General features: G+C 48.4%; 6 protein-coding genes across 6 annotated transcripts; 1 reads left to right on the forward strand and 5 right to left on the reverse strand.

Annotated features, from left to right (window-relative positions):
* Positions 1 to 120: 120 nt before the first annotated feature.
* Positions 121 to 660, reverse strand: Triagg1_5839 (uncharacterized protein; the record flags this gene model as incomplete). Its single annotated transcript, XM_062900397.1, has 2 exons — positions 121 to 294; positions 358 to 660. The coding sequence occupies 2 exons, from the start codon at positions 658 to 660 to the stop codon at positions 121 to 123; spliced, it is 477 nt and encodes a 158-aa protein (XP_062755040.1).
* Positions 661 to 2406: 1746 nt separating this feature from the next.
* Triagg1_5840 (uncharacterized protein) lies at positions 2407 to 4269 on the forward strand (the record flags this gene model as incomplete). Its single annotated transcript, XM_062900398.1, has 1 exon — positions 2407 to 4269. The coding sequence occupies one exon, from the start codon at positions 2407 to 2409 to the stop codon at positions 4267 to 4269; it is 1863 nt and encodes a 620-aa protein (XP_062755041.1).
* A 299-nt stretch (positions 4270 to 4568) lies between these two features.
* Triagg1_5841 (uncharacterized protein) lies at positions 4569 to 6506 on the reverse strand (the record flags this gene model as incomplete). Its single annotated transcript, XM_062900399.1, has 3 exons — positions 4569 to 6020; positions 6111 to 6310; positions 6431 to 6506. The coding sequence occupies 3 exons, from the start codon at positions 6504 to 6506 to the stop codon at positions 4569 to 4571; spliced, it is 1728 nt and encodes a 575-aa protein (XP_062755042.1).
* A 572-nt stretch (positions 6507 to 7078) lies between these two features.
* Triagg1_5842 (uncharacterized protein) lies at positions 7079 to 7837 on the reverse strand (the record flags this gene model as incomplete). The annotated part of the gene is made up of 5 exons (XM_062900400.1): positions 7079 to 7145; positions 7201 to 7237; positions 7306 to 7590; positions 7643 to 7667; positions 7757 to 7837. The coding sequence occupies 5 exons, from the start codon at positions 7835 to 7837 to the stop codon at positions 7079 to 7081; spliced, it is 495 nt and encodes a 164-aa protein (XP_062755043.1).
* Positions 7838 to 8746: 909 nt separating this feature from the next.
* On the reverse strand, positions 8747 to 12191 carry Triagg1_5843 (uncharacterized protein; the record flags this gene model as incomplete). The annotated part of the gene is made up of 2 exons (XM_062900401.1): positions 8747 to 11022; positions 11093 to 12191. The coding sequence occupies 2 exons, from the start codon at positions 12189 to 12191 to the stop codon at positions 8747 to 8749; spliced, it is 3375 nt and encodes a 1124-aa protein (XP_062755044.1).
* A 577-nt stretch (positions 12192 to 12768) lies between these two features.
* Positions 12769 to 19575, reverse strand: Triagg1_5844 (uncharacterized protein; the record flags this gene model as incomplete). The annotated part of the gene is made up of 1 exon (XM_062900402.1): positions 12769 to 19575. The coding sequence occupies one exon, from the start codon at positions 19573 to 19575 to the stop codon at positions 12769 to 12771; it is 6807 nt and encodes a 2268-aa protein (XP_062755045.1).
* Between the last annotated feature and the right edge of the window lie 3144 nt (positions 19576 to 22719).

Below are 22719 nucleotides of genomic sequence, written 5' to 3' on the forward strand. Positions count from 1 at the left end.
GCGGGTGCTGTATATGCCAATGACTATCCAGGCGATTCCGTGTCCTCCCCCTATCCTCCAGTCCGACTTTGATGGCTGCCGGATTCCGGGCGGCCTCGAGCTCTGGTCCAACGGGGGATTTTATTCGCCGGGAGAGTGTTTCGAGGGATATCGTGCCGAGTGCACCCTGACATCGCCAGTGAGCAACGGCTGGCCGATTCGAAGTGAGGAAACGGTGGTGAGATGTGTTCCAGAGTAAGTGCGCACTGCACATAGCTTCAGAGGAAGAGGGTCTAATATCTCATGCGAAAGCGGCTACAAATGTAACGACTCAACCAAAGATCAAAAATATGCCGTGACCAATTACGATGGCACTACCCTGTCCGCACCGGCCTTTGAGATCCGCTGGAGGAGTGCGGATTTAGCACATGCAATCAGAACTACCGAGATGTTTCCGCCTGGGATTCCGACCCCATTTCCGACGTCAACAAGTGATTCATCGACATATAAACTGACAACTACTCGTACTTCTTCAAATATCTTGGTCACCGCCGCCCCTACTCCCACTTTGCCAATCTCTTCCGCGATTGTACCATTCTCGTCATCTACCGTGTCATCTTGGACCCCATCATCGTCTTCAACCCCATCAAAGCCGAATTGGGCCCTGACCCCCGGGACCATTGCAGGAATTGTAGTTGGAAGCTGCCTGGGGCTTCTAGTTGCGGCTTCGGCGATTACGTTTCTCTTCTTACACCGCCGAAGGACACACCAAGGGCCAAGTCGGATCACAGATGACACATGGTGTCAGCAAGGAGCGGGCAAAGAACCCACCGAGTTGTCGGGCACCCAATGCCCTGCCGAGTTGGAAAACAAGCCCATGGAATTGAGGGAGCTAGAAGGGAAACCCCAGTCCCAGCCATGCGCCGATACCGACCAACCTCTGCATACATTGAGAGCGTCCCATATTAGTGTCAACACCATTCCCGTGGAAGTTGCGGCAGACCCGTCTCGATGAACGAGAGAGCGAATCGAACGGGGAGACTGGAAGCCTACTTCGCTGGATTACGGAGTAGAAGGATGACTCGGATCAATGATGAATTTATAGCGGCGAAAATCACCACACGATGAAACTGTATTGTGTTTGGACCTCTCGAGTTCTGCAGCATTATTAGTTGCTCTATTCAGCGAGTATTACTATATCCTTTGTACCGGATTTGATAAGGTATATCTTCCAAGTCCCCTAATGAAGCACTTGAATCTGATGCTCTTTGCCTAGCCGAACCACTCGCGATGTCACTTGATAGCAAGACGATTTAGATTTCTCAACTTATCATCACCCCTAACGGAACCCGCATGCTCCTATCTATCTATTATTGGAATGTTCGAAAGAAGGAAGAGGTGTCTCGGGAACATTTTTGCAGGACAACACATTGGCAAGCTTCTATGGGGGCGCATTATAGGGGGAGCATTGTGTCATGCACTAGTTGCCTTTGCTGTGTAATTGAAACCAACCTCAACGGCAATGCAAAGCCAAACGCCCCAACCCTCCAATTGCATTCGTGGTCTCAATAGCCGGCGGCCTTAGTCGGGAATAATATGCCCTGAATCTCACCGTCGTCAGCCCGGGATGCGCGCTCTGCATCCACTCAGCTCTTTTAATCGATATGCTATTGGCCTGAGTTGAGTTTCATCCTAGGGTTCCGCCTGGATTGGAACCTAGGAATCGGAATCAGCTTCAACAGCAAACATTACTACGGATTTAGGACGTAAGTTTGGACAGCTTCCATACCAATTTCCGACCCTAGAGCTCAAAACATCGCGGGGGACGGATGAGGAATCTAGATGCAAAGCTTGGCTTGTGGAGAAGGGCACACTAGGATTTCCACCGCTTATTCCCGTTAATCTATTGACTAACGCTGGCCAGAAGTGGTTGAGTTCATCGGCTAAAGCTTCTGTCTTGGGAAGACAAATGGATGGCGATGTACATGAGATTATTCTCCGTATCCTGAGAACTGTGCTCATGGTCCCCGATACGAGCGAACATGATATCGTGCAGAAGATATAGGTCCGTTACCGGCATCTAGGCAAAGAGCTTTGATAAAGAAATAAATAATCATTGCCATTCTCGCCGGTCAGCCGCGTGGGGGCCTGGTCCCATGTGAAGGTAGCAGATCCAACCGGCCCCGGCGTCTTAAAGAAAGACCTGGTTATTCCCGTCGACGAAATATTAGCTCCACTTACGCCTTCTGGCCTTCGATAAATAGGCATCGCCGCTCCTCACATCTGAGCAAATCTTCCTTGGAAGTTCTCGCTGGATACGTCGTGAGTGTTTCGGCGACGTCTTTGGTGCTCGCGCCACGAGTTATCGATGCCTTAGATTCGCACTTGACGAGCCGAGTCTCTTTCTTCGTGTCTAAGCCGTCTACGATGGACATTGAAGAAAAGGGAGGTGTAGACTCACAGGGGATGGAGGATTTTGAGATTGTTCGAAGCGATCATACTGCTGCTCGCCTCGGTGGCCCATCGCATCACGAACAAGACTTGTCATCGAGCGAAAAGCCGCGAACGGAACAGTCTGAGACGACCAGCCTGGGAAGCAACACTCCGATATCGTATCTCTACCTCACCTTTGACACCGCATTGCCATCGCCGCCAATACCGCAACAGCCTAGTCTCGATGGTCGGGAGCCGCCCCCATGCCCAGACTTGGCGGCTTATACGTCTCCGTTGTCGTGGGGTGCTCCTCGGAAGAGTATCTTGCTCATACTCTCATGCTTGGCGACGTTTTTGACGGCATACACCGCGGGTGCTTACGCGCCACCTGCCAATATCATGGCCAATGACTTTGGGACGTCTCGGCTGGTTGTGGTCGTCGGGATTACGTTGTTCTGCATGGGATTTGCGTTTGCGCCAATGGCTCTTGCGCCAATGTCCGAGATTTGGGGGCGGTACCCCATCTTCATTATCGCCGGCACCGTCTTTGTCATCTTTCAGGCTGTCTGCTCTGTCATGCCGGATGTTGCCGGCATGCTGGTGTCTCGTTTTTTCGTTGGCGTCGGCGGATCCGTCTTTTCTGCCGTCGTCGGAGGCGTGTTGGCTGATTTGTGGGAAAAGGAAGAAAGAAACACGCCGATGGCTCTGTTCAGCGGTGCTGTCTTAGCCGGCACCGGAGCCGGGCCACTGGTTTCTGCTGCGTTGATTGAAACGGTGGGAAGCAATAACCGTGCTTGGAAGTGGTCGTTTTGGGTTCAGGTTATCCTCGACCTTGTTCTCCTGCTTGCCCTCGTACTCTTCTTCAAAGAAAGCCGGGCCTCTGTCCTGCTGTCCAAGAAAGCGAAGAAGCTTAATGAGTGGTATGAAGGGATGGAAACATATGGGGTATATGGAGTATGGATCAACGACGAGTTGGCTGTATTGGCTTCCGCTGCATCAAGCCAGATAACTGTCACGGCCAATCTGGACGGGCGGAATATCTCTACGACTCCTCGTCTACGGAGAATCCGATGGATAGTCAAAGAAGATGAACAACGGGCATCATTGGGACAGATCGTTTTGACATCTGTCAAAAGGCCATTTCATCTTCTCTTTACGGAACCAGTAGTATTTTGTTTCTCTCTCTGGGCTGCCTTCTCGTGGGGTGTCTTGTATCTCTCTTTTTCAGTCGTCCCCTTTCTCTATGGCTCAGATTTCAGCATGTCGAGCAGAGTGTACGTGGCAATGATGATTGCATCGGCTGCTGCAACCATTGTTGGCGTCTACCAGGAACACCTATTGAAGCACCCCCAATGGAAGAAGCAAGAAGAAGGCTTTCAATACTCCAATTCAAAGTTCTGGGCCTTTATGCGGAGAAGATTCCCAGCTGAAGCACCAGAGGCAAGACTCTATTTCACTTGCATCACTGCCATGCTCTTACCCGCTGGGCTCTTCATTGCTTTCCTAGGATCTCATGGAAAATCGGGTTATTTAAAGGCAGTTGGCCTGGGACTGGCAACATGGGGAATCTACTCCGTTTATCTCGCCACGTTCAACTACCTCGCGGATACGTATCATATTTACGCAAGTTCCGCTCTTGCGGCACAGAGTTTCTGCCGAAATGTCCTCGGTGGCAGCTTTCCTTTAATCACGAGCGTCATGTTTACCAATCTTGGGTTGAGAGGCGCTGGCGGTATGCTTGGCGGAATTGCTACAGTGTTGACAGCCATTCCTTGGGTACTTCTCATTTATGGAGAGAGGATTCGCGCCAGGAGCAAATTTGCCAAAGTAAGTCTCTCACATGTTCCTCCAACCTGAATTTAATGTCTACAGTCGCTAATAATCTTGCAAGACCCTGATAAAAGGGTAATGGTGGAGTATAGAGTTAGGGGACGGTAATGTGTTGAATCTTTGTTGAAGCATCATAGCGACTTGGATCCTACTATAAGAGGGTAACAGCGAATGCATATTAGATGATAAAAAGCGACGATGTTTTTAAAAGCGTCTCATGGTATATAGACATCCCCACTGCTCAACACACACATGAATACTACTTTTTAATACCTTTCCATTCCTACACTACTCAAACATCAAACATGAACGAATACATCTGGCGATCAAGGCGCCGAAATCGGCCTCGGTCTGCGTCTCGATTTTCCCTTGCGCCTGCCCAAAAGCTTTTGCACCTTGGACTTCTCGCAGCTAGACCGCGAACTTTTCGAAGTGTTTGCCTCTTCGTTGCTTTCCAAGCTTTTCTGAGATGGCAAGCTCGAGCCCGAGCTGACGGTGTTGTTCCTCGGGCGAGTTGTCGTCTCAAGGCCCATTGGGAACGACTTGATGCTTGATTTATTAACGAATGGCGGTGGTAGTTGAAAAGGGCCCTCGGGAAAGATACATGGCTCTGGTGTGATCTCGTGGTCGTCCAGCACGAGAGTCCCTTGACCGGCGTCAACCCAAGATTTCTGACCGCGAAGACGAGGCCAAAAGGTAGAAGGCGTAACACGGTAGGAATGCTGTGCTAGAGGAAGGGTTTTAACCTCGGGAAATAGGGTGGCGAGGAAGGCGTGGGAATACGCCTCGCTGAAGCCAGCGATGCGGAGGGAAGTGACATTGTTGCGGAGGCGGACGAGGTGATTGCAGATGGAGAGGTTTTTTTCTGGACAGTATGAAAAGACTTCCTCTTGGATGGATGGCGGAAGAGCTAGACTTGTGTCGGGGTTTGAGGATGAATCGGAGCTGGAGAAGGAGTCGGAGGAGTCTTCGCTGCTTTCGATCGACATGTTGACAACATAGCCTTCGTCTTCGTCTTCGTCCAAATTGGTGTGCTCGTCATCACCATCTTCTTCTTCTTCTTCGTCATCATCTTCAAAGTCAAGCTCGCTCTGTTCAAAGAAGTCTTCTGGGGCGGGAGATACGACTCGAACTGATCTCTCAGAAATGTCGCAGGAAGACTGCCTGCCGGAACTTTCGGCAGACGAGTACTGGTTTTGAGGGCTCGCAGAACTGGCTCTGACAGAGATTTTGCCCTCTGAGAGATCTTTGGGCGGATCAGGAATGTCTTCTCTTTGGCCGTGGAAGCGACGGCACGTGAGAATGAGAGCCTCAAGGGGAGCTTCTGGGGCTCTTTCGAGCTGGGACAAGCTGAAATCGAGAAGCAGACTTTGGAGACGGCCAGTACCGGGAAATAAATCGACGGCTTCAGGAGCAGGACCGAGACCTAGGCGGGATAGATCGATCTCAATAATGAGAGACTTGATGAAGATGCCGTACCTGTTGAGCCACGTTGTGGCCAGGGGATTGAGTCTCGGGCCGATGAATGGTGAAAAAGTAACGTGAAAAGTATGCTCCGACAAGATTGCAAGGAAAATAGTGGCATAGAAATCGAACGAGACGCTCAAGTAAGGGCGGAAAGTCGCGAGAATCTCGCCAAGAGGGACGAAGTCGGAAGGTTCCCAGCAGTCTTGGTCCCAGCTGAATCTATTGAGGCTAATGGGCTTGGATCCCAAAACCTCGTAAGACGCGACGAGATTCTCGAGGATAAGGCGGCGAACGTGCTCAGGAAATGTCTTCTAGGTAAGTCCCTGACTCTTTTCGCTTGCTTTCGACTTTTGCCTCTTGTGCAACGCGAAGAATTTGTTCGTGAGCGCCTTCAAGGCCACACTCTCATCGGGTTTGGCGTCTCCATGCTTGTACTTGTGGAAGACAACATCCACGGTTCGATCCCAAGGCGGGAGTCCAGAGCGGCCAACGAGCTGGTCTTCACTACGCGAACTGTTGGGGGATATGGAATACTCGGAGGCTCTGCTGGCGACGCGCTCGATGATGGATTTCGATCGAGTGAGTTTGGATGGGCTGCTCGCTGTTTGCGGGATCAGTAAGGACGTGAGCTGTGAGAACGACAGATTTGGCTGAAATTGAAGAAACAGAATGATTCCAAGGCAGATGAGTAAACAGAGAGAAAGCCACAGATGTGCCTTACGGGGAGACTGTGGTGGCGATGGCGAGGTTGGTGTATCGCCATCGGCTGAGAGGTCCAGCCACGATGTTTGGTCCATGCTGATGCTTGCGAGGGGGGAAAAGCCTCGAGATTTTCCCCGAGGGTGCCTGGATTTTTGTTTGTTTATTCGATTGTGTTGTTTTGATGAAAACAAACGGCAGAAGAAAACTTTTATGCTGAGCTTTTTGGGATGACAGCCGCTGTCAGGTGTGCGGGCTGTCGGCCAGGTGACGGACAGTCTTTGGGCAAAACACGACGATTAACAGATGGCAAACGGACGGCTTGTGGTTATTTTGAGCTAAAATCATTCGATACCAACAAGGAAGTTGAAGCATCTCAGAAGAGGCATAGAGAGAAGGCGAAACAGTGACAGCCTCGGGTCAATGACAGGTAGTAGTATTTTGTGATATTTTAGTCTTTGGTGTAGGTTCCCATGACCATATAAACCGAACAGATCTATTTTTCTTTCTTATTTTGCCCCCATTGAAAAGAAGAGCGGCGCAGCGTAAGGCCGGCCTGCATGACAAAACCACATCCACGCCCGTTGAGCGAATCCTCAATATTTTGATTGGCAAAGGCACGCGGTGATAACAAAAACGACTCTCGACTTGGCTTGTGTCTTGGGGGTATTTATTTGGAGCTATTCTTCTCTTCCTGAGCCTTTTCGTATATCCAGTCGTTGAGGCCGCTTCGGTTTCTACTCTAAGAGTTAGCGGATATAACATCCATCATGTGTCCAAGGCAGCACATACCGGGCAATCTCAATGGCGTAAAACTGCATCCTGGGGACTGTTGAATGGTCAGATGTCTGTAACACCCTAGAGAAAAGCATGCCCTTGAACTTGAACAAATCTCACCGAAAATGGTCGTGTCCTGCTCGTACTCGCCCTTGGCGTTGTTCCGCACCATGGTGCCAAAGTTGTAGTCGTCCACCTTCTTCTCGTACTTCATCATGAAGGCGCGCCACCTCTCCTTGCCCGTCTTGCTCTTCATCTGGTCCTCGTCGATCGTGGCCGCGGGGTCGAACTCGGGGAAGGCCTCCTTGAGGTGGTCGTAGATTTCGTCGTCGATCTTGGTCAGTCGCAGGCCGGAGCCCTTGACCTTTTCGAGAATGGCCCAGTAGGTTGCCATGTGCTGCACGACTGCTGCGTGTTAGGCGAGTGAATCATGTTGAAGAGAAGTGTTTCCATGTACCTTTGACGGCAAACTGCTTCTCCATCTGCCAAACGAAACCAAGAGATCGTGTCAGCTAGTCAGCTCCATCTTCGTGCTGAACCAGGGAAACAGAAAAAGTAGGCGAAAACGCACATCCTCCATGTTGCTCGCATCGTCGGCGTTGAAGTCCTTGGGCAGCGGCCCTCCAGTTGACATGCTCTCCAAGGGATCCATTGTGACGATCGTTTTCGGGTCTGAGTCTAAGTTCTGAGTCTGAGGTGTGGGATTTGGTGATGTAGCGCAACAGTGCAGTATCCAAGAAAGAATGGCTTCAATCTGCGGTTGTCGCAAAATCCAAAATCTCAAGACGTGGGGCTCGGGCCGCTTGGAGGGGCAAAAATGACGAGGTCAGAAGACAGTATGTGCGACGACCAGGCACTGTAACATTCATACAGTATGCATCGCAGCACCTAGAACACCTGTAAGCAACCTCTCCTCCGGCCATCAGCTATTGCTTCACTTTCCATCAATGCGTGTCTAGGTGCCAAATGACATGGTGAACTTGACGACAGCTAACAGGTGTTACCTGGAGCCTGGGTCGAATTCAGTTTGGTGGACTAATTTTGTGTCCATCCCGGGATCTAATGACTCTCTAGAAGGTTCGACGATTCTCTAGAAGCTTCGTCGTTTCGCCTTTTTGGCGCATCACGTACCAACAGCGCGACATCAGATGGTTGCCGAGGCTTCTTCACCCTTACTTGGGCCATTGGCCATTTGTGCATTTCTGGAACGGCACTCGTGTCATGAGTGAGTCTACCAACTGGTGAAGACGATATACCACAGCAGCCCAAGTGAAGCGTTGCTTCCAGACCGACCTCCGCCAGCCGAGTTTGAACGCCTTTCCACTAATGCACATTTCATGTTGAACCCGATATAGGCTCCTCACAGGTAATGTTGGGATTTTATCAGAGTCCAAATGTGGACTATGATGCATAAGTACCTTATCATAGAGGACACTTATTGTTGTCCAGATTGCATGTAGGCAATGGGGCAGACACTACCTCAGTAGTATGTACGTATGTGAGAATTCAATTACCCTGGAAGCCAATCCAAGTCATCTTACGTCGTCTCCGTCTTTTGACCCTATAAACATGCTTTGTATAGTGCGAACGCCTCCTCCAATTGCCCATTATCTTCATACAGCTCTGCTAAATCATGTTGCGATGAAAGTTGCGCTGGATGACCCTGAGCAAGCACTGTCTCTTGGATTTTGACAACGTGTTCTAGTAGTGCGATTGCTTCCTTAATCCGTCCGTTGGCTCTATAAGCTTTTGCTAGCTGACGTTGCGTGAATAGTCGTGATGGGTCATTCTGAGTAAGCGTCGCCGCCTCAACGTTGACAACATGTTCCAGTAATGCAATTGCTTCTTTTATCTGTCCACTGGCTGTATAAGCTACCGCTAACTTTTGTTGCGATTTCAATAGTGATTGGTCGTCATCGGTGTATAACGCAACCTTCATGTTGACAACCCTTTCTAGCAGTGTAATCGTTGTTTTTCTCAGTCCATCGAATCCATAAGCTACTGATGAACGATGCTGCGATATTGGTCGTGATGGGTGATCCCGGGTGTGCGTCGTCGTTATGATCTTCTCGACATATTCTAGTAGTGCAATTGCTTCCGCAAATTGTCCATTGGCTTGATAAGCAATTGCTAACTGATATTCCGATGCCAGTCGTGATTGGTCATCGTGAGGTAGCGTCGTTTTCTTAATCTTAACAACCTTTTCCAGTATCGTAATCGCTTTTTCTATCTGTCCATCAGATCTATAAGCTACTGCCAATAGATGTTGCGATAATAGTCGTGATATATCATCCCGGAGAAGTATCGTTGCCTCGATCTTGACGATATCCTCTAGCAGCGTGATTGCTGCCTCGAATTGTTCATTTTTTAGATATGCTTGTGCCAGGTCTTGTTGCAGTTCCAATTGCTCTTGCTGATCTTCAGCTGGTGTCACCCTTTGAATGTTCTCTATAAGCATCATTGATTCCTTAACTTGCCCATTGGCTTGATATGCTATTCCCAAGAGACGTTGAGATGCCAATCGAAGTGGGTCATCTTGAACCAGCGCTGTCTCTCGGATTTTGACAACTTGCTCAATCACTGTAAGTGCTTTCCTGACCCGGCCATCTTGGAGTAGCCATGCTCCTGCCCAAAAACCTATTTTCGATGCTGAAATTGGGTCTATTTGTCGACACGTTTTGAATACGTGAAGTACGTGCGGTAAGTGGGATCGCCATTCGACTTGCTCGTCCCATGTATCTGATATGAATACTTTAGCAAGGTGATGGAGCACGTCTGCCTTTGTTCTTGTATCGATTCCTTGTTCATGGGCCCAAAACCGTATGACCATATGCACTAGACTATGCATGTCAAACATCCCCCGTTCCGGTCTCGCTCGAAGGAAGCCAAAACTGCTAAGTGTCCCTATTGCCTTTACTTTTTCCTGTTCCGACCCTACATCAGGCAATATCGACCAGGGAATAGCTTGAGGTTTGATCCATATTATGAAGAGGAGTAACTTTGTGGCCGCTTTGTTGTACTTTTGGAGCTGGTTGAAGGAAACCAACCAGGTTGTAGCTACCGCTCCCTGGCTCTCGTCGTAACGTGTATCATTTTGGTATCGGTTATGCATCAGTTCCATCATGTCTTGCTGAGAGTGGCGGCAAAGCCTAAGATATTCTTCGATGGGTACTCTAAAAATGTCCATATAGGCTGCTGCTTGTGCAATAGCTAGCGGCAAATAAGTTAATGAATGCAGCAGCTCGTTCACCGTATGGTCCTCCCATGTAAAATGTTCGGACGACAGGGAGTTCTGTAATAGTTTCTTCGCCTCGTTATGCTCCATCTCCGCAATCTCGATCACGCTTTGCTTTGCAAAATCGACGGCTATTTTCCGCCACCGTGTTGTAACGAGGATTTGGCCTCTCCGGCTCCGTGGCAGGTAGGCATATATCCCGTGAACACCTTCAGATCCCTGCAGGACGTCTTCGCTGTCCGCATTATCCAGAATGAGGAGCCATCGGCCAACACGTTCTGAACTTAGATGTTGCTGAATCAGTTCCCTGGCATCGTCACCCTTGGTGCTTGGAAGGTTTAGCTTCTTCACAAGATCCGCACATGCCTGCTGAAAGGTAGCCATGCTGAATGCAGGTAGCCAGAGTATACTGTACTTCGCTTCTCTATTATCCATCAGGTAGGCAATCCTCAGAGCCACTTGCGTCTTGCCTACACCGCCGATCCCGACCAAAGCAACGCGATCCTTTCTCTTGGCAAACAAATCGTCGACCAAAGACTTGACCACGGTCTTGCGACCAACAAAGCCATGGTTTTCAGCGAAGGGCACGGAGAATATCCGGTCTAGCAGCAATTAGCAGGGAACAATGGTAAACTAGTAGGTGGGAGAGCTGTGGATAGAGAGTAAACTCACGCCGAGTCCGCGCCTTGGTCTGTCCGTCTTCGAAAAAGTGCAATAGCAGAGCTTTTGCCGTAGATGCTGCAGTTGCCGCAGCATATTTCTGCCATCCTTTTGGCTTGTGGGAGTCGGCGTAGTCACATACACCCTTGATGATGATACACGATGGTAATTCGTCCCACACACCTGCCCCCTCCTTTTCGAAGGCAATGACTTTGTCTCTCCTTGATATCCTGTCGCGCGCCTCGCCTGATTTCATCACAGTATCGGCAGAGCCGACTCCGCCTGTGTGAATGACCAGTGCCGGAGTTCCCAAACTGCCTGCTTCTTCTGCCCGCTCTCGCTCTTTCAGGCGGTCACGGGGAATCAGATAGTCATTGCTGCATCCAAGATCTGCGCATCCCAACCTAAGCGCACTTTCACACACTGGGTCGGCATTAGAGATACAAGCACGACACGTATTACAAGCATCGGCATCTTGGTGTTTATGGCGATACTTTGAATCGAAAAGCCTGTCGTGCGCGGGCCCTGGATAGTCGTATTTACCCCGGTGCTTGGTTTCTCCCATCTTCGCCTGTAGATGTTGTAGAAGTTTGAAGGCGCTGTCTTCCAACTTATCACGGTAGCGCTGAGTCTTGAGATGAGCGTTTAGTATCCGAGTCTCTTTATTAGGCCTGCCGAGCGTGTCTTCAATCGATCTATTTGGCTTGAAATCGTCTGGACACTGGCTGCCAAAGTCATATCGTACAACGTATTCGCTCATGATGACATCTCCAAGCAAGACTTCAGTTTCGGTTTCATCGAACAGATTCGGCAAGGCACCACAAATCCCAACAACAAGAACGGTACGCAAGTTGTTATAGCTGGAGCGCAGACTTGCTGCGGCACTCGCGGCATCAACTTTGCCCTTCCCGGGCAGAAGAACAACAACAACAAGGACATTCCCTACGCATCCTAGGGTGTAACGATTCAAGTCACCAGCAGCTTTCCCAAGGGCTTCGCTTCGCCCCTCCCAAACTTCATCAAGCGAGTCGCAGACAGCATCGAATTCAAGAGGCAGCGCACAGATGATGGCGAAATGGAAGCCATCTCTGCTGGAGGGGCGTTGTACCATCGTCTGGTGGAAACGCGTATGGACGGGGAGGACGATACGAGTACAGTCTGGATCGCTTGTTTGGCGCAGATCGCGGCCTCATGCCCCGCTAAACAATCAGAGTCAAAAGCAAGACGCCAAGTTCTAGAGAGTCTTGGTCGTCTTGCCGATGGAACTAGAGGGTCGAATATGATTCCCGTGCCATGAGGGGAAGGCCAAGAAGTCTGGGGAGCCTCGCCGCTGCATGCATTGCTGCCTTATTACATGTTAGTGGTGCGCGCACAACAAACATGAACCTACCCTAGAATAGTGGTAACTCCTTATTGGGAAACCAGTTTGTCACAGTCTGGGCAAAGATCAAAAGATTGATGCATTGCATACTAGAATCAGTGTGTAGTTCTAGTGATTAAATAGCAAATATTTACTATGATAACTTGGATTCTAAGGATGGGACGCAGCCTTGCTCCAACCTAGCTGTTACAGCATTACTGTCATTACTGACCTATCTGATAATAAATATAACCTCCATAACTTAGTTCAAATAGATAAAACTTGGGCTTCAACTTGGCATTATGTCACTACATCATCGGCTATCCTCTTAACCGAGTAAAAACACATGGCCTCTCATACTCGGGTAATCGACAATATCCTCCAGCAGTATAGTCTTCGTAGTGTGCGTATTATAGAAATCTGCAAACTGTTGTGCCGCCAACATATCCCCCCAGACGTCAAAGAACGCCGTGTCTGGTGTTATCTCGACATCCTGCTCTGTAAACTCCGTCTCGTGGATGCACAATATCTCATCCCAGGCTTTCTCTACCAGCGCTCTAAATGGAGAGTAAACGAAATCTACGTCTTGGCTCAGTTGAGGACGTGATGGTAGTGTGTTTTTAGGAAACTGCGGTATCCTAGAGTCCGCGACTCTCTGTGCCAATGGGTCTTCCAATGCAGCGTCAGGATCAGACGCGAATTCCGCAATCTTCTCACAGAAAATGTCCATTATAACTTGTAAGAGATCCTGCGGGATTGTGATGCTAGATGCGGCCAGAATGATATGGAAATGATCATCAATAAAATTCGACCGAACCCAGATATCTGTTGTGTCAGTCTCGTTGGAGAAGCACTCGATTCTGCACCCTGTATCGCCTAGTTTCATCGACTTGATGTCGAGAATAGATGCATGATGGACGATGGATGAAAAGCGACTCCACTTGGGCCAGTTTGTGTATTTCTCTATGATATGGGAGAATGGGGTCGACTCATAGGGCATCGTCATGACTTGTTGCTCCTGGACGTTTCGCAGCAGATCCATCACCGTGCCTCCTTTTTGCAGTTGGACGCGGGACGGCATCTGATTCACGGTGGGACCCTCGATGGCTTCAATGCCTGGTATGGCAGCGTTTCGCCCAGACGTAAGGACCCCGAAAACAACATCCAGACTGCCTGTCAAAAGCGCCAGGGTGTATGCCCAGGCCGCCTTGGCAAGACTGGCGTCAGTTATACCTCTATATCTCAATGACCTTGCCGGAATTCGCCGCTCGAGCAGGTAGTCAAAGATATTACGATAGGCAGGGCCCTGGTGATTAACCAGCTGTGTCATCTTGGAGCCTTTGAGATACTCGGTCCAGAACGTCTCTGCCGCAGAAGTGTTTGCGTAATGGAAATAATCCACAAACTTGGGCCCAGATAGTAAGCGCAGTCCATTATACTCGTTCTCAAGGTTGGTCTTCATTCTCCCTAGAGAGACTCCATCGTATTGCGCATGGGATAGCCTCATGAGCAGGACAGATTGCTCATCGCCATTTTGATATAAAGCAAACCGAGTCATGAGATCACCCAACCGTACTGGCACCTTGGAATCGTCGTCGATCATCACCTTTGCAAAGCCTTTCGGATCGTTGATATTGTCAAAGTGCTCAAATACAAACTCTGGTGATTTCAGTACCACCTGTAGCGCTCGCCTCCGGGAGGCTGTAAAGACTGTTCTAAGGAGATTATGGTGCTCGAAGATTTTGCGGCATGCCTGGCGAAGGCGTCTTTGATCCACAGGTCCGTCAAGAATGAAGCAGTAATAATTTATATTGCCTCGACTCTTCAACATTGTTGTGACAGTAGCAAAACTCTGGTAGCTTGTTGCCTCGTATATGTCTTCTATAGCATCAGCCTCGATCCCGAGCTGCCGACTGATAGTATTGATATCCTCTTCGCTTGCTAGTCGTCCTACCAATGCGTTCTTGTCGTTGTTTTGTACAACTCCACCATGTTCCTTCTTGGAACTGACCATACCGCAAAGGGGTGCTAGGACCGGATTTCTGAATACATCAGATGTCAAGATAGATATGCCCTCAGCCTGCGCTTTTACGGCTACACGTAAAGCTGACAGGGAATCTCCACCGAGTTCGAAGAAGTTGTCTCCTCTTCCAATGAGCGATTTGTCCATCCCAAGCGCAATAGACCAAATGTCCTGCATCTTGCGTTCCAGTTCGTTCTCAGGGTTTGTGTGTGTCTTTTCCGTTGTGGTGAACCGCGTGAGCTCTTGTGTCGTTAATCTAGAAGCCATGTCTCTCAAAGTCTTTCTATCCAGCTTGCCTGCAGACGTAACTGGCAGTGATTTGACAGGCACAAACAACGTAGGTACCATGTGTCTTGGTATACGTGCAAGCAACTGCCGTTTGGCATCATTGAATAAGGTCGCGATAGCGTCTTTTTCGCTACCAGGGAAGCATTGATCATGTATATCTACGCCTTGTTTCAGACGGAAAAATGCGGCAAGATGAGGATCAACACTTCCATATGGCTTCACGATATCGGCATAGACCTCGATGACATCTTGGCGGTAGCCAAAAACCTGGCGTAGATGAGATTCAACATCTGCAATCTCCATCCGTTGCCCGTGAAGTTTTATTTGAAGGTCTTTTCGCCCGATGTATGTAAGAGTGCCGTCATTGTTCAACCGAACGAGATCACCAGTTTTATAAAACCTTGTCCCATGGCTGAGCCCGGCCATGGAAGTCCAGCTTGAAACCTCGACAAAGGACGCCTCTGTTTTCCCCAAATCATTGAGGTAACCGCGGGCAAGCAATGGCCCTTCTAGAAGAAGCTCACCAATTGCGCCAATTGGTAAGAGAATATTGTGATCCGTAGAATCGACGACCCATGCATTACAACCGGTTGCGTAACCAATAATAGTAGGATCTGATTCTATCATCCCCGATGTGTTAATAACACTGAAGATGGCGCATTCAGTCGGCCCATAGCCATTTATTAAATGCAACGCTTTGGACCACATGCTAACGTGGCTGTCGTTCATTGGCTCTCCGCACAGGATCAACGATTTGAGAGTTGGAACAGCTTTGGGAGTCATGGTGCTCGCTACAGATGGAGTTAGGAGGGCACAGTTGACACCGAAACGCGCAATAACTCGGGATAAATTATCCAATCGCTCTGAGTCGGATGGAATACACACGCAACCGCCATAAAGTAGTGTTGTTAAGATTTCAGCCAGCGAAACATCGAATGTGAAGGAACAGAACTGAAGCGTTCGAGATGTGCAAGACATTCTAAAGGCTTTGCCATGTTCTCTGGCACTATGCATCAACGCCTTATGCTCGACTATAACTCCTTTAGGCTCGCCGGTGCTTCCAGATGTGAAGATTGTATAAGCTCCGCTTGAGGGAGTCATGGTCAATTTCTTCCAGGAGCTACTCATATTGTTTAACACGGCTGAATGGAAGAATTCTTCGACAACTATTGAGGCTGAGAAAAGCTTGGAGCTTATCGCCTTTTGTTTCAAAGATGTGAGACATGTTTGTGCATCTATTTGAGCTGTAACGGCTCTCAATCGTGCCTGTGGATAATTTGGGTCCAAAGGCACGTAGATGCCACCAGCCTTGAGAATAGCCAGAATCGAAACAACCGCCCACTTTGACTTTTCCATCAGCATCGGGATCATTTGTGCTGGCCTAGTATCAACATATATGAGGTACTCTGCTAACGCCGAGGAATAGCTGTCCAGCTCAGCGTAGGTCATCCGGCCGTCCCAGGCACAGATTGCCTCACTCGAAGATAGATTTAGAGCATGATCACTGATAGCGTGGTGAATAAACCCATGAGACTCTGGAATGAATTTGACCCAGCTAAGCATTTCGACAAAATCGTGCCTCTCGGCGCCGCGTAGCTCGCCCACCTTCTGTTGCGGGGATTCCCGACCCATCTGCTGGACAATGTCTTTAAATTTCAAACAAACTCTCTTCGTTTGCGGCTCGTCAAGAACTTTCGGATCGTACATTGCATGCAGATACACGCCATCTGAGGTGAGATTGCACTCCAGAACAAGTGCGTATGAGTAGTTGATTTGACCTGCAACCTCCTCAAAGGAGACAAATGGCTCACCCTCATCTAAAGGCTGAATCACAAACAAGGTCTTGAAACCACAGGCCATCTTTGCGTAAGGACTCATTCTGGCAATCTTTGCTAGACCAGTATGCTCGAAAGGAATCATTTGCGCGCTCTCCCTTTGCACCTCCGAGAGCAGGTCAAAGACGGACTTGTTGCGAGAGGGATATAGACGGAGCGGAACAGTGGTAAACGTCGGACCGTTTACGTGCTCAATTCCTTCGAAATCGACATTTCTGCCGGACAAGGTTGAGCCGAACACCACATCATCCGAGTTCGAATAAGTTGCTGCAGTAACAGCCCATGCAGCGCGTAAAAGTGTCCCTATGGTGAATGAAGACGGCTTCTGTCTGTCAATGTCCAAATTCATTCGTATGGAAGCCTGAGTGATAGGCTTGTACTCCGCAGAGGGCAGTGGAGGGAAATGTGAGCCATTGAAGGCGTCAAATTGCTGCTTCCAATAAGCATCTTCTCCAAGGGGAAGAGGTATCCCTTGAACAAAGTCCTTGAAAGGAACACTCGGTGGTATTTCTAACCCTCTGTAGACTCGGTCGACGTTTTTCATCTGTAGAGATAGTGACCAGCCATCATAGACTGCGTGGTGGGCGGTAAGCACAAAATACGTGGATGGATTTAAGCTGTCTCCATCTGTCACTAAAGCAACCCGAGTCATCAGATCGCCACAACTAAAGGGTTTCTGTACATCCTTCAGGAGGAACTGGTTGAGTAAGCCACTATACTGAGTCCAGTAAACTCGATTGTGTCGGACTACTGCCTGCAGTAGTGTGTTTAGGCGGTCTTCACTAGGGACAATGGCTGTCCGCAGAATTGGCGATGCTCGCATGACTTGCTCCACTGCGTATTTGAACCTAGGAATATCGGTAGACTGATGTAGTCTGAATATGTGCTGCCCAAGGTAGAGGTGAGGATCCTGCTCAGAAAGCGAAAAAAGGGCTGATTGAAGAGGTGTACACGGGAAAACATCCTCCACGGGACCAAGTCTATCAAGGTATTCAGGAAGAATGGTGGATGACACCTCTGATATAGTAGTTGCCAATGTTTCTTGGGAAAACTCAGTACTCGGACTCTCACCGCGAGACAAGGAAAGTGCCTCCAACTTTGAAGCCATCTGTTGGAGTGTAGGGTGAAGGAAGACTTCAGAGACTGTCAACGTGACCCCTTCGTTTCTCGCTAGGGAGACGAGCCGCATAGCACCAATTGAGTCACCTCCGATTGTGAAGAAGTTATCTAGCGGCCCAACCACCAAATGCGGAATTTTGACAGCCTGTGCCCATAAGCCAGCCAACCATGTCTGAAGATCTGAAAGCTGAGGGCAAGTAGAGCTATCGCGAACGAAACTGCTCGCGATAAGCAGGCGACCTTCTTCACGGAGGCGTCGCCTGTCTGTTTTCCCATTGGGCGTGATAGGGATGGCGGTCAACGGAACATACGCGTTTGGAATCATATATGAGGGCACTTGTTGGGCCAGCGTCTCGTTCAAGGTTGCTGTCAGCACAGCCATTTTGACCTGAACTTGGTCCTCGGAAAGAGTCGCTGAACCGCCTAATACAATAAATGCAATAAGAGCTTCTGTACTGATGCCTTCCGGTGAGATGACTTCTGCAGCAACTTGCGTTACCTCTGCAGAAGGCAGCAGTTGCCGTATATGATGCTCGACCTCGCCCAGCTCTACTCTTTGGCCACGAATCTTGACTTGGTCGTCCTTGCGCCCCAGGAAAGAGAGTGTTCCATCCTCATTGTATCGCACTAGATCCCCTGTCTTATACAGGTGACCATGACGACCGGGGACATGAGTTCCGCCTCGTAAAAGCCACGGCGGACTGTCGATGAATGCAGCTTCTGTCTTGGCTGGATCATTAAGATAGCCTTGGCCTACTAGCGGGCCTTCAATCAGCAACTCGCCGACATCCCCGAGGTGAACCAACTGGTTGTGGTTGTTAGGGTCGACAACCCAGGTAGTTGTTCCTAGACCTCGTCCGATGCTCTTGATATCGGGGCCACCAGGCTCAACCTTGACCCCTGTACTGGTAATTGTACACTCTGCTGGCCCATATGTATTAATGACATTAAGAGGGGCATGAATGCATGAGAGACGTTCTTGCACTAAAAGCTCACCACCAAGCAGCAGAACGTCGAGTTTTGGTAGGAGCTCTGGATTGAGAAGCTCAGCAACTGATGGAGTGAATTCGACATAATTGGCTCGCAGTTCTCTCATAGAATCCTCGATCCTATTCTTTCTATCATGTTCTGATGGGATACACAAGCATCCTCCAGAGGTTATTGCGTTTAGAAAGTTTGACCAAGATACATCAAAGCTGTACGAGGCAAAGTCGTAAATTCGTGAGTGCCGGTGCAGATGTAAGAATGGCTGCTGATACCGAGCTGCACTGGAGAAATTGGAATGCGTGATCATTGCTCCCTTTGGAGTACCCGTGCTGCCAGAGGTGAAAACCACGTACAGTAGATCACTGGGCTTCGTAGACACACTGGCAAGATGAGTAGAATCATCTTTCCCCATTGTTGTCTTGAACTGATGGGTTATAAGAGATCCTCTATCCACAATGATCGGTGTGGATTTTGTGAGTATGGATGCCAACTCATAATTCAAAGAAGAGGTTAGGATCACTTGTGAGCCAACCTGCTGAATGATACCCAACAGCCTCTCAACTGGTTGAGAAGTATCAAGGGCTACTGATGCTCCACCGGCCTTCATCACGCCAAGCATAGCCACCGGCATCCACATAGACTTCTCAAAGCATAGTGGTACTATCGTGCCTGGGCATATGCCCACCTCAATGAGAGATCTAGCGAGCCGAGAAGAAAGCTCGTCTAGTTGTCCGTAGGTGAGTTCACCATCACAGGCGCATATTGCTGGGGATTCTGGCTGTTCATGTGCAATCTCAATGAATATGTCGTGTACACATCTTTCTACCACAGCAGGCACGGTGGCATTCCAGGCCCAGATGGTGTTCAGGTCAGAAGATAGCATCGTTTGGCTTTGTGCAAAGATAATGAAGAAAGATTAAGTTGTTTGGTTATCGAGAGTTGTTTGATTACTGGACAAACTGGCTGAGAGAACATTATTTGATTTATATATATAACTGTTTTCTTTTGTATGGTATGTTGGAAGCTTTACTGAACTAACCTCTTGTAGGAACAATTACCGGTACCCGGTGCCGGAACTTTTTAGGAACTAGCTCAGACACTTATAGAGACTTACTCAGACGGAGATTTATGGAATCTTGGTCCCCCCAGGCGCACGGAATCCCGTGTTTCCATTCTAAATACGGCTTATAAAACGTACCCTAGGCGCACGGAATCCCGTGTATTAGACTATTTACGTTTACATAGTATGTTGAAAGCTTTACTGAACTAACCTCCTGTAAGAGGATTTACCGGAACCGTCTAGGAACCAGCTGAGAGAGACGTATGGAGACTTACGGAGACGGAGATTTACAGAATGTCCTTGGTCTCATGCAAGAGTGTCTTGTTAAGACTGGAGGCAGCTGTATGAACGGGATTGTTATCTGGCCACCAACCTGGGCTCCAGCTAAGGCCTATACCGTAGCTGCCCGCAGGCCATCCCTACAGTCAAGGGTTCAGCTTACAAGATTGTCAGCAGTTGACATATACGAGTTTGATGGCTGCCAACGACAGCCAATTGAGACAGCGGCAATTAACAGAATACAAAAAGATGGTCAGGCCTATTATTGTAACCATAAGATCCAAGGTCGTGACAACGTCTTTGCGCTTTTTCTTTACCCACCTTTTGATAAAAAGTACACGTAATAGTGGAGCATTTACTCCAGTATCTTGGGAGCTCTAAACCCTCTTTTACTAGCCTACCGACTTCTTCATTACCCCAACTAGTTATACACGTATCTTTGTGACTGGGGACCCAGGCCACCGTTATGGAAACAGCTTCTGGGCAACTTGTCGCGTGCCCATGTAGGCCCTTTGTAATAACCTAAGCAGGGGTAGCTCTAAATCTTCCGTCCACTACTGCAGAGTTATCTAGGATTACTTATATACTGGGATTGTCAAGGGCCCGCATTCTGGCATCATAAAGCTAGCGAGTGACCCGCAGGAGGCACTCATCCTGCATTCATGGTACGTCACGGCGCCCCAACCTGTGTTGCCTTCTTTGTTTTGTAATGGATCCGTCCAAATAAGCTAGGAGGGTTAATCCGGGGACATTGCCCAGCAGCTCCAGGTTGATGCTTTCAGGTTATTACTGCCTCCACCTTAGAAAGATCTCCGAAGTCTAGGCCTACCCAGACAGCCCCTTTATTCATAATAAAAAAGGAAGGTCTGTCTGTTTTTTCCACTAAAGCCGCTGTGCGTTACAGTCTAGGTAGTTAGTACATGCAGTATTCTAGGTAAAAGCCGTCTGTAAATACGCCTGCTAACTGGGTGGTGCCTGTCTAGGTTTCCATGTGAACCGTGCTGCCGTGCATAGCCCAGTTTACGCCAGTCATACCGTTGCTAATAAAGGGATTCCTGTTTCTCCGTTGACCGCAGCCAGATTAGTTATCTTTCATACGGGGACTACCGCCTTGGCTGCGGCTTTCAAAAAGCTCTCCAGAATGCCGGTCAGACCAGCTGATTCGGTGTTAATTTGTCTCTTTAGCTACCATGGTTACCGCATCCGGTGGATAGTCTCCCCGAGTCTTATTCAGAGATTCAAGGAAGTTCGCTGGTTTAAGAGAGGGACTCAATTTTCACACGACAAGTGTTATTTCCACACGACGGTAAGCCACATTAGAAAGGCAAAACCCACATAGTAATTATGGTTAAATTACAAACTGTCATCTCTCCCCAATACTTTTTTACAGATCCAACTAGATGAACTAAATATAATTAGATGATCTTGATACAACTAAACGAACTTGATCTGTCTGGATGACCTTGGCCAAACCGGATGGCCTTGATCTAGCTGGAGGACTTTAATATAGCTGGATAACCTTCATCTAGCTGGATAGTATATGTGATTGTAGAAAATAACGGTTTGTGGATTTTACTGATAACTACCTCTATGTTGGGGGGGGGCGATTTCCTAATGCAGTTTATGGGTGTGTGAAAATAACACACTTGTCTTGTGAAAATCGAGTGCCTCGTTTAAGAGCTTTCCCCTTTATCATTTCTTGTAATAGAATTAGCTGCTTATGAGGCATTTAACTGTTGCAATAGACAAGGCTGTAATGTGTTTCTTTCCTCCAGCTGGGCTTGTTTTTAAGCTCTATAGCTATTTTTATAGCCTTGGAAATCACTATCTCACCCCCCCCAAACATTATTATTCAGTCAATCGTAATACGGATCAGTCCCTTATAAACCGCTGGTTCTGTCATCATAATTGCCATAATTGCCATGATTAGCCCAATATTATACCCTGTCGGCGCTACAGTATGACAAAACGTAGCAAGGGTATCCTTTCTAGTCAGCCCTCCCCATAAGCAAGGCCTCGGCTTGTGATAACATAGATAGTAAACTATTGTTCTCTATTACTAAGTTCACGGTATCGATTTCTGGATTCCTAATCACGCATTACACTCAAGTTTTCCAAGACTGTTCTGGGAGAAATGAATTGCTCTCCTTCTTTGGATGATGTCTTTGGACCTGCAGTGGCTGTATGCCGTAGGCATTTTGACTTTACCATACTTTTTGAGGAAAGCATGCTTTCAATTCTGCCCTCGAGCATCTTTTTGATAATAGGATGCTTAAATCTTAGCATCAAAATTCACAGAACAAGAAAATCTGAGATCAATTGGTTGTATTTCCTGAAGCTGGTTAGTTTAAGCCCCTTGTGATGTTCAGATATTAGGAAATGAAACGAAGCACTAAGCGTTGAATATATGATCAGCTACTCATAGTTGTCTACTTTATACTAGAAGTTGCTTTGTTAGTGGAATACTGTCGCCCTGACGCTTTCAAAACGCGGTGCACAGTAGCTGCTGCAACTATATCCGTAGTCGTTGTTCCTGCCATGATGGCCCTCTCCCACGCAGAGCACGCAACATCCATCAAGCCATCGGCAATTCTCACTACCTATCTCTCTGTTATTGTTGTCTTGGATGCAGTTCGCATCAGAACGTTGTGGCTTTCTATGCAGGAGACTAGAATCTCGATTCTATAC

This window comes from Trichoderma aggressivum (assembly GCF_033847375.1).
Source record: "Trichoderma aggressivum f. europaeum strain CBS 100526 chromosome Unknown scaffold_022, whole genome shotgun sequence".
Lineage (NCBI taxonomy): Eukaryota > Fungi > Ascomycota > Sordariomycetes > Hypocreales > Hypocreaceae > Trichoderma > Trichoderma aggressivum.